General features: G+C 35.5%; 1 protein-coding gene across 6 annotated transcripts in view; it reads left to right on the top strand.

Moving 5' to 3' along the window:
- AKAP9 (A-kinase anchoring protein 9) overlaps positions 1 to 14,667 on the top strand; it is a 170,525-nt gene that overhangs the window by 126,286 nt on the left and 29,572 nt on the right. For all 6 annotated transcript variants that reach the window (XM_014590551.2, XM_014590555.1, XM_014590553.1 and 3 more), the window contains 7 exons: positions 2,110 to 2,286; positions 2,894 to 2,998; positions 8,716 to 8,868; positions 9,235 to 9,414; positions 10,610 to 11,686; positions 13,189 to 13,326; positions 14,095 to 14,583. In XM_014590551.2, coding sequence (XP_014446037.1) covers positions 2,110 to 2,286; positions 2,894 to 2,998; positions 8,716 to 8,868; positions 9,235 to 9,414; positions 10,610 to 11,686; positions 13,189 to 13,326; positions 14,095 to 14,583 — 2,319 coding nt within the window. The remainder of the gene's footprint in view (positions 1 to 2,109; positions 2,287 to 2,893; positions 2,999 to 8,715; positions 8,869 to 9,234; positions 9,415 to 10,609; positions 11,687 to 13,188; positions 13,327 to 14,094; positions 14,584 to 14,667) is intronic.

Genomic DNA, 14,667 nt, shown 5'->3' with positions numbered 1-14,667 from the left:
ATTTAAGCTGTAGAGCTTAGACTTTTGTTTTCTGTCCTATAGCTTTCTTCTATTTGCAAAAGTTGATGTGATTTATTTATGAAGCTAACAAGGATGTACTTGTTTAATTTTCCCAGAAACATTAAGATCATTTGTGGTCCTTACCTTACCAGACCTGATTCCTACTTTCTGATTTTTTTAAGATTAAAAAAATCTAACTGTAATTGATATTATGCCATTTCTTTTTTAAAAAGAATTATTTTATTTAAATTTATTCATTGTTATTATTTTAGTTTTTTATTTTTTTGAAGTTGACCATAGAGAGAGAAGGAAAGTGAGAAAGCAGGCCATCAGATCCAGGACTTGAACCACAGTCATGTGGGAGTTAACTGCCTTAACCACCACGCCACCTGCTAGCCCCAGTATTATACCATTTCATTGTGCCTGCTTTATTGTCTTTTTTTTCTTTTTTAATTGCCAGAGGGAATGTGTGTCCATCAGAGAAAGATAGGGGATAAGAAGGTGAAAGTACCCTCAAATGGAGCGTGATCACACCCCATTCCCTACTGCATTTTTCTATCCTGTCAGAATTTGGGGCACACATACTATGTGCCCAATGAGTTTTTCAAGCCACTGGAGCCAAGACCCAAACCATCATCAGCTTATAGAATACAGCTTCCTTAATTGCTAGGGTAGAAGATTGGTCCTTTTACCTTTTTACTTGACCTTACGCCAAATCTTAGTCAACCTTCTATTGTCAAAGCTTTTTTCCCAGTGACTTTATTACTGTCATTCTTAAACCTGGAATCATACTTAAGCTTGCATTTTTTTTTTTTTTTACTGTTCTGAGGAAAAATGGTCATTTTTAGATAATTTCCCCAAAGTAGTTCACTGAAATGAACTTCATTTTTTCCCCCTCCTTCCTTCCTTTATTTATTGACTATCTGTAAGCTTTCTATTCTCACTTGATCAGGACTAATTTTATAAACTATTTTGTTATTACCATCTTCTTCTATAACAGAGCATTCACCTAAAGGGACCTGCTTGTCAGTCTTAGGGAATACATCTGAGGGCACTTCATCATTTGTTTTAGGTAGAGAAGAAACTAAGATTAGAGACATTCTGGGCAACTTGAAGGTATGCAGATCCCTCACTATACTATATGCTCATCTCAGTTCTGGGGGTGATAGACGGTGTTGGTTTAAAAGCTTTCAAGGGCCTAGCAGTTAGCGTAATGGCTATGTCGCTGGACTCCCACATAGTCGACCGCGGTACGCGTCCCGGACCCGGTGGCTTAAAACTCACGCCGGGCGCGTGTGCGTGCGTGCCCAAGATCCCGAGAGGAGAATGGAGGAGAAGGGATTGTGGCGTGGCCATCCCCCCTGGGGGGGATGATTTCTCACTTTCTGTCTCTCTATCTCTCTCTCTCTGTCTGGCGAGCGCATGCGCCCTATAGCAAAAAAAAAAAAAAAAAAACCTCCAAAAGAAGGAAAAGAAAAAAAAGAATCAGAAATATAAATGCCTAGGGAACCAGCAGTTAGCATAATGGCTATGTCGCTGGACTCCCACATAGTCGACCGCGGTACGCGTCCCGGACCCAGTGGCTTAAAACTCACGCCGGGCGCGTGTGCGTGCGTGCCCAAGATCCCGAGAGGAGAATGGAGGAGAAGGGATTGCGGCATGACCATCCCCCCCGGGGGGTGATTTCTCGCTTTCTGTCTCTATGTCTCTGTCTGTCTGGCGAGTGCATACGCCCTATAGTGAAAAACCTCTCGAAAAAAAAAAGAAATATAAATGCCTATAAACTTATTGTGATAAAATGTTGTTATTCCAAATGCAGGTTTTTTTCCCTTCTTGTAGGCTTAAGAAAGTCTTAATTTTGAGAAAAACAACTATTTTTTAAAGGATTGAGTGAAAGTATTTTTTCTTTTTTACTAGTGCTGCTTAGTTTTACCAACTTAGGAAATGTCACTTGGAGACAGTAGTTGCTCTTTTTATCAAAAATCATATTAGCATAGCATTTAAAAAGGCTTTTTAAATGAAGGTGGATATTCATTGGATGGTAAGTTTTATAGTTATATGAGCTTGTTGAAATTTTATTAATTATGTTTTTGGCTGATTATATTTCAGGTTGAACAGTTAACCAATCATCTGAAAGAAAAAACAGACAAGTGCAGTGAGCTCTTGCTTTCCAAAGAACAGCTACAGAGGGATATACAAGAGCGGAATGAAGAAATTGAGAAATTAGAGTTCAGAGTAAGGGAACTAGAGCAAGCCTTACTTGTTAGTACGGACACTTTTCAAAAGGTACAACATTTTATTTGATTTGGCTTTATCAATGTTTTAATAAAGATTAACCTTGGTTACACAAACATCAGTTCTATTAAATAAAAATTGCTATGACTTCTTGTTATTATCAGATAATATATGTGTCTTGTTGACATCATAACCATTTGTTTATTCCTATTTCCAAATGTTTGCTTACCTTACTCTTGAGAAAGGAAGATTAGTTAAACCAGATGAATTAATTATCCTTAAACTACCGGTAATATTATAGTTGAGTGAAAAATGGACACCAGTGGCTGGCAGTTTACCCCAAACTAGGAAATAATGAAATACCTCCCCATTTTACTGCAGATAGCAAAAATTAAAAGAACAGCAGCGTAAGTAAGTTTGGGAAGGACACAAATGGGGGATTTCTTTATCTAAGGAGTGGATTTTAAGTTTCAGAAATTCCAGTATGAATTTATGAAAAATATATTCAAAACTAAAGTAATATATGTAACTTTCTGATTCTTCAGTAATGTAGGTTTTTCACTTCTAATTTGAAAAATAGAATTGCTGCATCTCCAAAGAAAATGGATAATTAGGATTTAATGTATGAAATTTTGAAAACAATTTCCTATTTTGAAAGGTTGAGGATCGAAAACAGTTTGGAGCTGTAGAAGCTAAAACAGAATTGTCCCTAGAAGTTCAACTGCAGGCTGAGCGAGATGCCATAGACAGAAAGGAAAAAGAGGTAAGGAAATTATTTTTTTAATGACAGAATGTGTTTTGAAGTATTTTAGATCATTTAACTTACTGGAGCAGAATGGAGTTTATGTTCTAAAACCAAGGTTTAGACAGTTTTTCAGCTCAGTACCCAAGTTGACTTTGAAGGCCATAAAACATGTGAACAAATAAGCTTATACAGAGAAGAATATTCCAGGGAGAAGCAGAAAGAAGTTTAGAAAGACAAAATGAAGGTCAATTTACTCGTTACGAATTGAGTAAGAACTGAGTGAAGAGGAGAGTAGCGAGATATACCGTGTTATGGCAGAAGGCAGTGTCTTTCTTTTCCCCTACCACATCAGGGTCATTGAATTATTGCTGCTTTCCTACAGCGTTGCTTTCCTGCAGGGTTGTGTTTTCTTTGTTTGTTCGTTTGTTTTTTAAAGCTATATTATCCTGGGAGATTACAGTGCTGTTTTATAATGTATGAAACAGTATTCTTAAAACAAAAGATTAGTAGTAAAGTCATTTTATTTAGTTCTGTTTCTCTACTTTTTCTTTTCTCCCAGAAAAGAAATATACTTTCTGGAATAGTAAATTCAGCTTCCTAATTAAATTTTAACTCAAATTTAAGCCTTTCTCTACTAATAGTTTTCCTAAAACATCATATTCTACATTTGTCTATCTGTATCATATCATTTAAAATATTTAAAAATTATATTTTTACCTATTTCCATTTTATTTTTTTAGGATAACTAAAATATTTTAGCAAATATTGATTGAATTTAACCAGTATAAAAGTATTGATAAATGCTTTGAAAATCCAAGAATGATTTAGATATCAACTAAATCATTCAGCTTACAGAACTTAAAATTCAGAAGAGAAAAAAGACATCTCTGTAAATGACTGTAGATGAAATGTCCATTTCCATGAGAGAGATGATTTTCTTACTACCAGATGATATTCACTAATTATTATCTGAGAGGCTAGTGTGTGTGTGTGTGTGTGTGTGTGTGTGTGAGAGAGAGAGAGAGAGAGAAAAGAGAGGCAGGAAAGACTTCTATCTGTATGTTACCACTTCTGTGATTAAAAATGGTTAACATTTAAAAATTCCCCTTAGACTAAACTAAAATACCTGCTTCCTGAAAAGATGAATGTTCAAAACTGGACCAAAAAAAGTGATAGTTGATTAAGCTTACTAAATTTACAGTTTATTTTTTGAATTTAACATAGCACTTCTAAAACCTTAATTTCTTGAATTAAATATCACTTACTGTTTCTACCTTTTATTAAGAATCATAGTTATTTAGAACTATAAGAAACCTTAGATAGTGTCTGTGAATGCATTCCCAGTTTTTGCAGATAAGGAGACAGAAATGTTGAATGAATAATAAGAGTTAACTGACAGTGGACCCTTGTCTGCTAGTTTTTAATAACAGTCTGTCAGCCCATTCACTTTCTAGTAAGTGGAAACTGAGGGGCTTGAATATAGAACTGCGAGAGGGAGAGAAAGATATTTTTGACAAGGTCTCACCATACTGCAATTCTCTTACCTCGACCTCCCAGCTGCCCAGGTTCACAGGTGTACTTACCATATCCACTCTGTTTAGGCTGGGACAGAACTGAAACCAGATCTTCAATTTCACCTCAGCTACCCTACCACTTGTGACACCATGGCTGAGTCCAAAATATTTCTTTTAAGGAAAATAACCTCTTAAGCATTCTATCCTGAAAACTAGGCATCAGGTGCTTGATAAGAGTATACAAACTTAAGCTACCCATATGTGTCATCATATTTGAGATAGTTCCACTATTCTTAGAGCCCAAGGTTGTATAAAACACTTTTTCTTGTGTTCGTTAAGATATTTTAAAATCTAGGATAGATAGGAAAAGAAAACTTCAAAAGAATGGAGTTACAGGCTGCCCATGGCCTGGTAGGTAATTAAGGGAGCTGTATTCCACATTGCTGACGAAGCTGTTCAAATCCTGGCCCTGGTGGCTTGAAAAACATGCCAGGCATGTGTGCATGCGCCCAAAATTCTGACCGGATGGAGAAATGGAAGAGAAGGAATTGTGATGTGACCACATCCTATTGGAAGGTGCTTTCTCCCTTTCCTTTCCTCCTCACCCCCCTGCCTATTTCTGTCTCTTTGTTTGTCTCTGGTGAGCACAGACACCCTCTGGCAAAATTTTAAAAGAAGAGTTTCAAGATTTTAGGATAAGGGCAATAATGTGAAGTGCAATAGAAATATTTGTTTTAGAAAAAAGATGTCTTCAATAGGTTTTAGTTCTAATGGGCCAATGAGTTCTAGCTTACAGACAGCAATCATAAATAACAGTAGTTAATTTTACTAAGGACTGTACCAGAAAGTGCCATTGTAAATGCCTTAGACCATTAATCCTTACACTCCCTAGAGAAAGGCCTATTTTCTTCCATTTTCCATATATGTAAACTGAGTCTTTTTTTTTCTTTTTCTTTTGGAGAGGTTTTTGCTATAGGGTGCATGCGCTCGCCAGACAGACAGAGACAGAGAGACAGAAAGCGACAAATCACCCCCCAGGGGGGATGGCCACGCCACAATCCCCTCTCCCCCATTCTCCTCTCGGGATCTTGGGCACGCACGCACACGCGCCCGGCGTGAGTTTAAGCCACCAGGTCCGGGACTTGAACCGCGGTCGACTACGTGGGAGTCCAGCAACACAGCCATTATGCTAACTGCTGGTTCCTATAAACTGAGTCTTAAGAGAGGTTAAGTAACTTGCTTATGTTCATACACTAAGTGATTAAGCAAGCATTCCTCCCAGAGTTCTCTGATTCTAGACACCTTACGATACTGTATGGGACATGTGTGCCTTGTTGGTGAGAAGTATTAAAGATATCATTCAGTATAATAAAGCTCTTACCATATACCTTATATCACCAGGCAGCTATAAAGCCAGCCCTGAACTTGAAGGATTCTACTGTCTAATTTAGAAGTCAAATACACACTTGAAAGAGATAAAACATGTTTTAAATTTAATTTTATTTATCATTGTTTTTTTTAATTTGCTACAAGGCTCAATGTGCTCACCAGAGAGAGAGAGAGGAAGAGAGTGAGGGAGGTATATTTAGAAAGTAAGCTGCCGGATCAAGGACTTGAACCACGGTTGGCCATGTGGGAGTGCAGCACATTAACCACCTCATCATCTGCTAGCCAGAGATAAAAAACATTTAAAAAAAAGAAAATACAAATAGGAGTGAATTAATGTAAGCCCCAAACAGTCTTCATATCCTTAACAAATTTAAGACAAATAGCTACTAGTCTCTATTTTTAAACCTTGATAATGTTCTTCTAATTATGGGTTATTATAGCCTCAATAATAAGGCTTCTTGAGACCAAAACCGAGTCTGACTGAATGTAGAGGAAAGAATGCTTTGCAGTGTCATTTTGATGATTAAAGTCACTAATATGATACCACAGATTCAGCTACTTATAATGGAAATGTTAGTGCTTAGACCAGTGTAAACATCAGAGTTGAATGTGTGTATGAATCACCTGGGAATCTTGTTAAACTGCATGTCTGGAGTGCCTCATGAGGTTCTGCACATCTGACGTGCTCTTCTGCGATCCCAGTTCTGCTACTCCAGCTACCATGCTGATTAACAAGGTTTTAGACCACAGAACTAAGAATCTACCATACACTGTTACATAAAAAAAGAAAGTAAATGTCACATGAGGTATGGCAGCAATTTTGAACTTAAATAGCTGTGAATATGTTGATTTTGAAATAATAGCTAGTCATCAAAAGTAGTTGTAGAAGATAGGGATAGTTGTAAATACTGTTATCACAGATGACTTTGAAGACATAATCATCACAGTGTTCCACACGCTAACCTGATAATTAACACGCACAACCACTAGATGTACTTCAGTGTCTACTGAGCTTAATATCAGTATTACAGAGAAAATTTTTAAGTGTATGTCTCAGACATTAGTTGTTAGAAGCAGGATAAATGGTAGTCTAGAATGAAAGGCTCCAGAGATAAACTTCCAGGTTCAAAAGCTGACTTCACATATACTAGCTGTATGACCTCCAGGCAAGATGGTCCTTTGCGTAACTCCCTTCTTCCTCTCTAAAATGTGGACAATCATAGAACAGATATGATAGGTGTTACAGGGTTTTTAAAAATAAGACAAAGCACCTCGTTACCACTTAACAGTGAATTATTTATTAAGTGGTGGCAAATATTACTAATACTGATTCTGTTTCTCTTTAAGAAATCTTAGGCTAACCGATTTTTGAAGTCATTCTTTGCCAGTGCCAATATACAATTTCACTAATGTGATGTGTCCAGCCTGTAATTAGCATGTGCCCTTTTCCAGTTTCGAAGACACTGAATGATTCCTAGGCTGCTCTCTGAGCTGGCTGCCAATAAATACTGCTCCTGCCATCGTAGGTTCCTTATTTTCCAGTTTCCTAGAGGGTGCATGTGCTCACTGGAGTTAGACAAGGGGAACCTGATAAAGTACACCCCACATGGGGGACAGTCACATGACAGTCCCTTCTCCTTCTTTTCTACTTTTGGGATTTTTATCCACTCATGTACATGTGCCTATCATATTGTTTCAACCACCAGTCGGCCTTGTAGGATCTAGCCACCACACCAATCCACTGGCTGGCTCTAGGATGTTCTTAGTAGAACAGTTTTGTTCATCAGATAAATATATATTTGGAAATCTACTTATTAAATATTTAGGAGCTATCCTCAGTCAAACCTAATTTTTTAAATATAAAAATGGCAAGTTCTTGGACTGACCACATGGCATAGTGGTTAAGGGAGCTGGGTCCCCCATGGCCGACCATACAGTTCAAGTCCTGGACCCAGTGGTACATACCAGGTGCATATGTGTGTATACCCCACATTCCAACAGAACGGACAGGTGGAAGAGAAGGGATTGTGGCATTACCACACTCCACTGGGGGTGCTTTCTTCCTTTCCTTCTCTCTGTCTCTTTGTCCGTCTCTGGTGAGTGCACACACCCTCTGGCAAATTTTTTAAAATGACAGTAACAAGTTCTTAATAGTCATCATTAGTTTTAGTCTCTCTATTATTATCAAAGACCAGTTATTTTACCATAGTTCATTTTTAAAAATAAGCCAGATTTCTATTGTCTTATCTGTAGGAGCTCTCCAATTTTCTCCTAAAATTATATAATTAACTTACTGTAAGGTTTCTGTAATTCAGAACTAAATCTCTTAGGTCATAGTTGTTGTTTCTGCTTCTGTCTGCTTAAATAAACCAGATGACAGCCACATTTTTAAGTGGGTAATTAGATATGTGTGAACTGAATTGAACTAGTCTTTGTCGTGGCTAAAGTAAGTGCGTAAATTCTACAGCTTCCTTGAGCCTTTTGATGGTAACTAAATTTAACATAAACTAAGGTTTGATAATGTGGACTCTTCCCTTTCCTCTTCTGACTGATTTCTGTTTCATCAGAGCTTATTTTATGTAGGAAAGTTTTTGTTGTATTGTTCCTCAGAAGGTCTCCTCTGATTTGGACAGAATAGTTTAATAGTGTTCAGTTTGCCTGTGTCTAGGAGCTACACAGATACACATGTCCTTGGGAAAAACACTTTTCCTTTATTCTCATAACTCAGTGTTTTAAGCATACTGTTTGTAAAGCTAATACAGTACTCTTTATTCATTAGGTCTTGACAAATATTTGTAAATTTTTTTCCTCTTGATAATTTTGGTATTAAAGATCACAAACTTAGAAGAACAATTAGAGCAGTTTAGAGAAGAACTGGAAAATAAGAATGAAGAAGTTCAGCAACTACATATGCAATTAGAAATACAGAAAAAAGAATCTACTACCCGCTTACAAGAACTTGAACAAGAAAACAAATTATTTAAGGTAATTAGTGTAAAAATTTTTTTGTCTGAAAATAATTCATAATCATGCTTCTGTATAGCTTTATTAAACATTTGCTAACTCTAGTTGCTAAATAATACTTTGTGGGAATATTAGTGGGCAAATGGATTTGCATGGAACTTATTCTCAGCCCAATTTAAAAACTGAAATTAGTCATAAATAAAAAATTTTTGAGATCTTTTATCAAAATATTTTAAGAATGATTGGTTTAATATAACCACATATCTTATTTTTTTAATTTGTATAGTATATATACTATATCTTTTATAAGAGTTAATTGGAAGAATATTCTGAAACAGTTGAATGTATCATTACATGTCATAACGGATGGTTACTTTTTGTCCCTAGGATGAAATGGAGAAACTGGGATTTGCCTTAAAAGAGTCTGGTGCTATTTCTGCTCAGGACCAACATGTGCTGATGGGGAAATTTGCTCAAATAATACAAGAAAAAGAAGTAGAAATTGACCGATTAAATGAGCAAATTACAAAATTTCAGAAACAACTTAACATTACTACAGATAACAAAGTAAACTCACTTAAAATTAGTTATTACCTAAATTAATATGAGCTAGAATTTTAAAGGGCAAAATGATTATAATTTTTAGTCCCTCACTTAATTTTGAAAGCAAATCTTACTTCTCTTTTACTCATTATTTTAATTTGTTAAGATACATTGGTTTAAAAAGCTTTGTGTGGAGCCAGCAGGTGGTATAGTAGTTAAAGGTGCTGGACTCCCACATGGCTGACTCCGGTTTGATTCCTGGTCCTAGTATCTTGCTTCCTCTTTTTCCCTATCTCTCTCTCACTCTGTCCCACTCTGGTCAAATATATATATATATATATATATATGAGAGAGAGAGAGAAATAATTCTTTTTAAAAAATAGTAAAAAAAAAATACACAACAAAATGTGTATTTTTTTCCTCCTAATATTTTCAAAGGGTTTTGTTTTTGTTTTTGGAGAGGTTTTTGCTATAGGGTGCATGTGCTTGCCAGAAAGACAGAGACAGACAGAGGGACAGAAAGTGAAAAATCACCCCCCAGGGGCGATGGCCACGCTGCAGTCCCTTCTCCTTCATTTTCCTCTCGGGATTATGGGCACACACACACGCCCAAAGTGAGTTTAAGCCACTGGGTCCAGGACTCGAACCATGGTCGACTACAGGGAGTCCAGCAACATATCCATTACACCAATTGCTGGTCCCTTGTCAAAGGGTTTTAATCATTTTTAGGAAGGCTCTAAGATTTAGATTTCATCATTTCAGTCTAAATGAATATATTATAAATTATTCTATTGAATACAAGTTAATTAAGGTTACTATTGGGTGCCTTCTGATATAGACATTATTTTAGTACTTTATCCTTTTCAGTAGAATGTATTCATATTGAGTTTTCCTAATAGGAAATTAGCTACTAAAAGCATAAGTCACTTTATACTAATTAAAAATTTTTGAATGAAATTTTAAATAAGGTCCTTATTTGATATTATGGGGGAGGTATTGATGATCTGTATTGAAAATCAAAGTAATATATGTCTGAGAAGCACTGGGTTGTTGGGAAAGTCATGATGCATTTGCATAGAAAAACACAGAAAAATACATAATGACTTTTCCAACACTCCAGTGTACTACTCTTGTGTCTTTAAAGTACTGCCCTAAAATAGAGTAAAGTTTCCCAAATGTAATTACATATTATATGTTACCTTTTTTCATAAACTAATAGGTTGTTGAAGAAAAAAATGAACTGATAAGGGATCTCGAAACTCAAATAGAATGTTTGATGAGTGATCAGGAACGTGTGAAGAGAAGTAGAGATGAAGAAATAGAGCAGCTCAATGAAGTGATTGAAAAACTACAACAGGAATTGGCAAAAATTGATTCAAAGACATCCGTAGACACAAATTCCCTCCCAGAAGAAGCAGACAGTTTAAAACATCAGTTAGATATAGTTATAGCTGAAAAACTGGCTTTGGAACAGCAAGTAGAAACCACTAATGAAGAAATGACCTTCACAAAAAATGCACTTGAAGAAACTAGTTTTAAAATGAATCAGCTCACACAAGAATTATGCAGCTTAAAAAGAGAACGTGAAAATATGGACAAATTCCAAAGTGTGACAGCAAAATGTCTTAACATGGCTGTAGATGATCTGAACAAAGGCACATCTGAACCAGAAGTAGTCCTTACTGAGGATGCTTTTCAGTCTCTAGGAACTCACACTTATCTCAAGTCTTTCGAAGAAAACAAGGAAGTTTCCTTAAGTTGCTTGAAAACAAAGTTGCTACAACTTGAAAACACTGTTAGTGCAAAGGACTTAGAACTTTCCCAGTGTTATAAACAAATAAAAGACATGCAAGAGCAAGGCCAGTCGGAAACAGAAACACTGCAAAAGAAGATTGTAAACCTACAGAGTATACTTGAAGAAAATGTAGCTGCTGCTCTTGTGAGTCAAGTTCAACTTGAAGCAGTTCAGGAATATGTAAAGTTTTGTCAGAATAAACAAGTGAGTTCTTCAGAATCTGAGAGGACAGATAAACAGAATTTAAATCACATAACAGAAAATGAGATGGAGTCAAAGTTGTCAACGTTAACCTTGAGAATATCAGAATTAGAAAGCCAGGTGGTTGAAATGCACACTAGTTTGGTTTTAGAAAAAGAACAAGTAGAAATTGCAGAGAAAAATGCATTGGAAAAAGAAAAGAAGCTACTAGAACTACAGAAGCTTTTGGAGGATTGTGAGAAAAAACAAGAAGGGGAAGAGAGGAAAAATAGCCTTCAAGGGGATTTTGAAGTTTTCAAGGTTAGTTTTATATTCGATTTATTTTCCTTCTCTTAAATGTCCTTAGAAATTATTTGTTCCTTAAGCTGATTGCTAATTTACTAAATTAAATATGGTATTATGTTTGGTTTAGCAATTTATAAATATAAGATTTTGATTTAAAAAATGTTATTAACAGAAGGACTTGAGACTAAGTAAAGTTAACAGCTTATTTGAGCAAAGTACAATTCATGAGTCAGGCAGCACTTAGAACCAGAAGTTTCGGAAAGTTCTGCTGTACAACATGGTCAGTGAGTATAGACACTACTACCAAGTGAAGTACAGAAAGAGCTTGATTGGTTAGAGCTGGACTTTGACTTTACTTGGACATGGTCTAATTAGTTGCTTTGATTGGCTGAGATTTGGCTGTTTCGTTATACTTTTAAGTTAGTTTCAAATTTTTTTTACATACTTGGTTAGGTTTCAGTTTTGTACACAGGAACTCAAGGTACAGAGACACCCTCAGGCCAAATTTAATATAACACCATGTAGTCATTCTTAGTACTAGAATAATGGTTATAAATTATATTTTGTGGTCTTCTAACATGGTATTTATTTCAGTGACATAGTCATTAAATAGAGCAGTCAGAAGAAACTCAGAAACATTACATTCAGCCAGTGTCCTCTAGAACTTATGTAGGTTTTTTTCTCTTAATTTCGCTTTAATACGAATATTATGTTATCACCCCTTTTAACTTATGAATAATACCAAATTTTGTTACATCCTGCTGATTTAGTGGGTAACAAATCATTAACTTTTTCACATTTCATATGTGATATAATAGATATTCTTTTTCAGGAAAATTTTGTATTTGATTGCTAAAAGCTTACTTACGTAAAGCTCTGAAATCACAGTTAATTTTTTAGCATATGACTGACATAACAAGGTTTTTTGTTTGTTTCAAATTCTCACTTTATAAAAGTAATATTGCATAAATAAATGTGGTCTTATCTAAACACCACATGATAACTGACATAACAGGATTTTATAATTATATCATTTATTTTGCAGAGGATAATAATTCTGAGTTTTCCTCTTAGCTTATTGGCACTATAAATTACTATAAGTAATAAAGAAAAATTGAAATGATTTGACTTTCTAGGTATAACTTCTAAGAAATATCTTGGTCGTTGAGAAAAGTGATAAAAATATGAAACACTTCTGAATAGTAACAAAAAATATTTTCATTAATGATTTATAAATTTTTAGGATATATACTAATGACAGATTTACCTTTCATTCCTAGAAATTAACTGTTTTCTTATTGTCTTGTCTCAAGAATATAAAATGATGTTTCTGAAAAAGTTTCCCTAGTTGTTGAGAGAGGATTGATCTTTTCAATAGCTCTTATATGTAGGCAATTCTTTCTGGAAAAGCTTCATTAGAATCTGTAAGTCCTTTGAATTTAGCTATATATATATATATATGTATATATATATATTTCTTAAATAACATGTTTCTTATGTTTTCCCCTCCCATCCAGACAACTACTGAGTTAATTTATACCAGTGAAGAAAGATTTTTTGGTGAACTTGAGGCTCTTAGAACTGAGTTAGCAGCTGCCAAAGAAGAACTTTCAAGTTATAAAGAAAAGGCAGAAAAACTTCAAGAGGAGCTTTTGGTAAGAAGTCTCATAGTGCCTAATTAATTTATTTTTACCTATTTTAATTTCATTTCAAAGTGTATTCTATAAAAACAAATTCAGATCCATAGCTTTAAAGTGAGAAAAAAGTCCTCGGTAGATTTTTTGCCTTTTTCTGAGAGGTTTTTGCTGTAGGGCACATATACTAGCCAGAAAGACAGAGAGAGAGACATAGAGACAGAAAGCAAGAAATCACCCCCCCAGGGGCGATGGCAACATCACAATCCCTTCTCCCCAATTTCCTCTTGGGATCTTGGGATCCCCGCATGAGTTTAAGCCACTAGGTCTGGGACTTGAACCATGGTCTACTATATGGGAGTCCAGCAGCGACATAGCCATTATGCCAACTGCTGGTCCCACCCTTGTGGATTTTATAAAAAACTCATTGTTACAGATACCTTTACTATGATCTCCTTGCTTGTTTTTTTCTGGGAATCTTTGTTAGGAAGATACTTTTCAACTCTAGTCTTATAATGAAGGAGGATAAAAACAGGTGTTAAAAATGTTCATAGATCCTATGAAAATCAAAACTAGAGACCAATAAAATTATTTCACTTCTGTAGTAATCTATAACAAAAATATATGTAAACTGTGTGTGTTTCTGAAAGGCTTTTTATTATTCCAAAGACAATGAACATTTATATGTTCATTGAAGTATACCTCTCCCCTTCCCACTCACCCTAAGTTCTGATTTGATAGGGAAATTTTTTAACCTCATGTTCTTTTGCTCTCTTCATTATGTTTCAGATAAAAGAAAGAAATATGGCATCTCTTCAGAAAGATTTAAGCCATGTTAGGGATCAACTCACAGAGGCAGAAGACAAACTATCCCACTTCTTAGAAAAAGAAGATAAGACTGAGGTACAAGACAGTCGAAAGATCTGCATATTAGAACCGCTTCCTACTACAGTGGGTAGAAGCTCTGCATCTCAGACGGACAAGACTCCCAAGGTCAATAGCAGCAATCAGACCCCACAAATTCCTGTTAGGAATGCAGGAATCCAGATTGATCTACAGAATGAATGTTCCTCAGAAGAAGTCACTGAAATAATCAGTCAGTTTACTGAAAAAATTGGGCAGATGAGAGAACTACATGCTGCTGAAATTTTGGATATGGAATCTAGACATATTTCAGAAACTGAAACCTTAAAGAGGGATCATTATGTTGCTGTTCAGTTACTGAAAGAGGAATGTGCCACCTTGAAGGCAGTGATACAGTGTCTGAGGACTAAAGAGGTATTTATTTTTTTTATATTGTGTTTCTTTTCAACGTTCTGTGTTTTTAAGAGAAACTAAAAATAAATTTGGTGTCATCTCTTC

Source organism: Tupaia chinensis, unplaced genomic scaffold (assembly GCF_000334495.1).
Source record: "Tupaia chinensis unplaced genomic scaffold, TupChi_1.0 Scaffold000460_1, whole genome shotgun sequence".
NCBI lineage: Eukaryota > Metazoa > Chordata > Mammalia > Scandentia > Tupaiidae > Tupaia > Tupaia belangeri.
The sequence above is the reverse complement of the archived record's forward strand: the minus strand, read 5'-3'. Positions and strand labels throughout refer to the sequence as shown.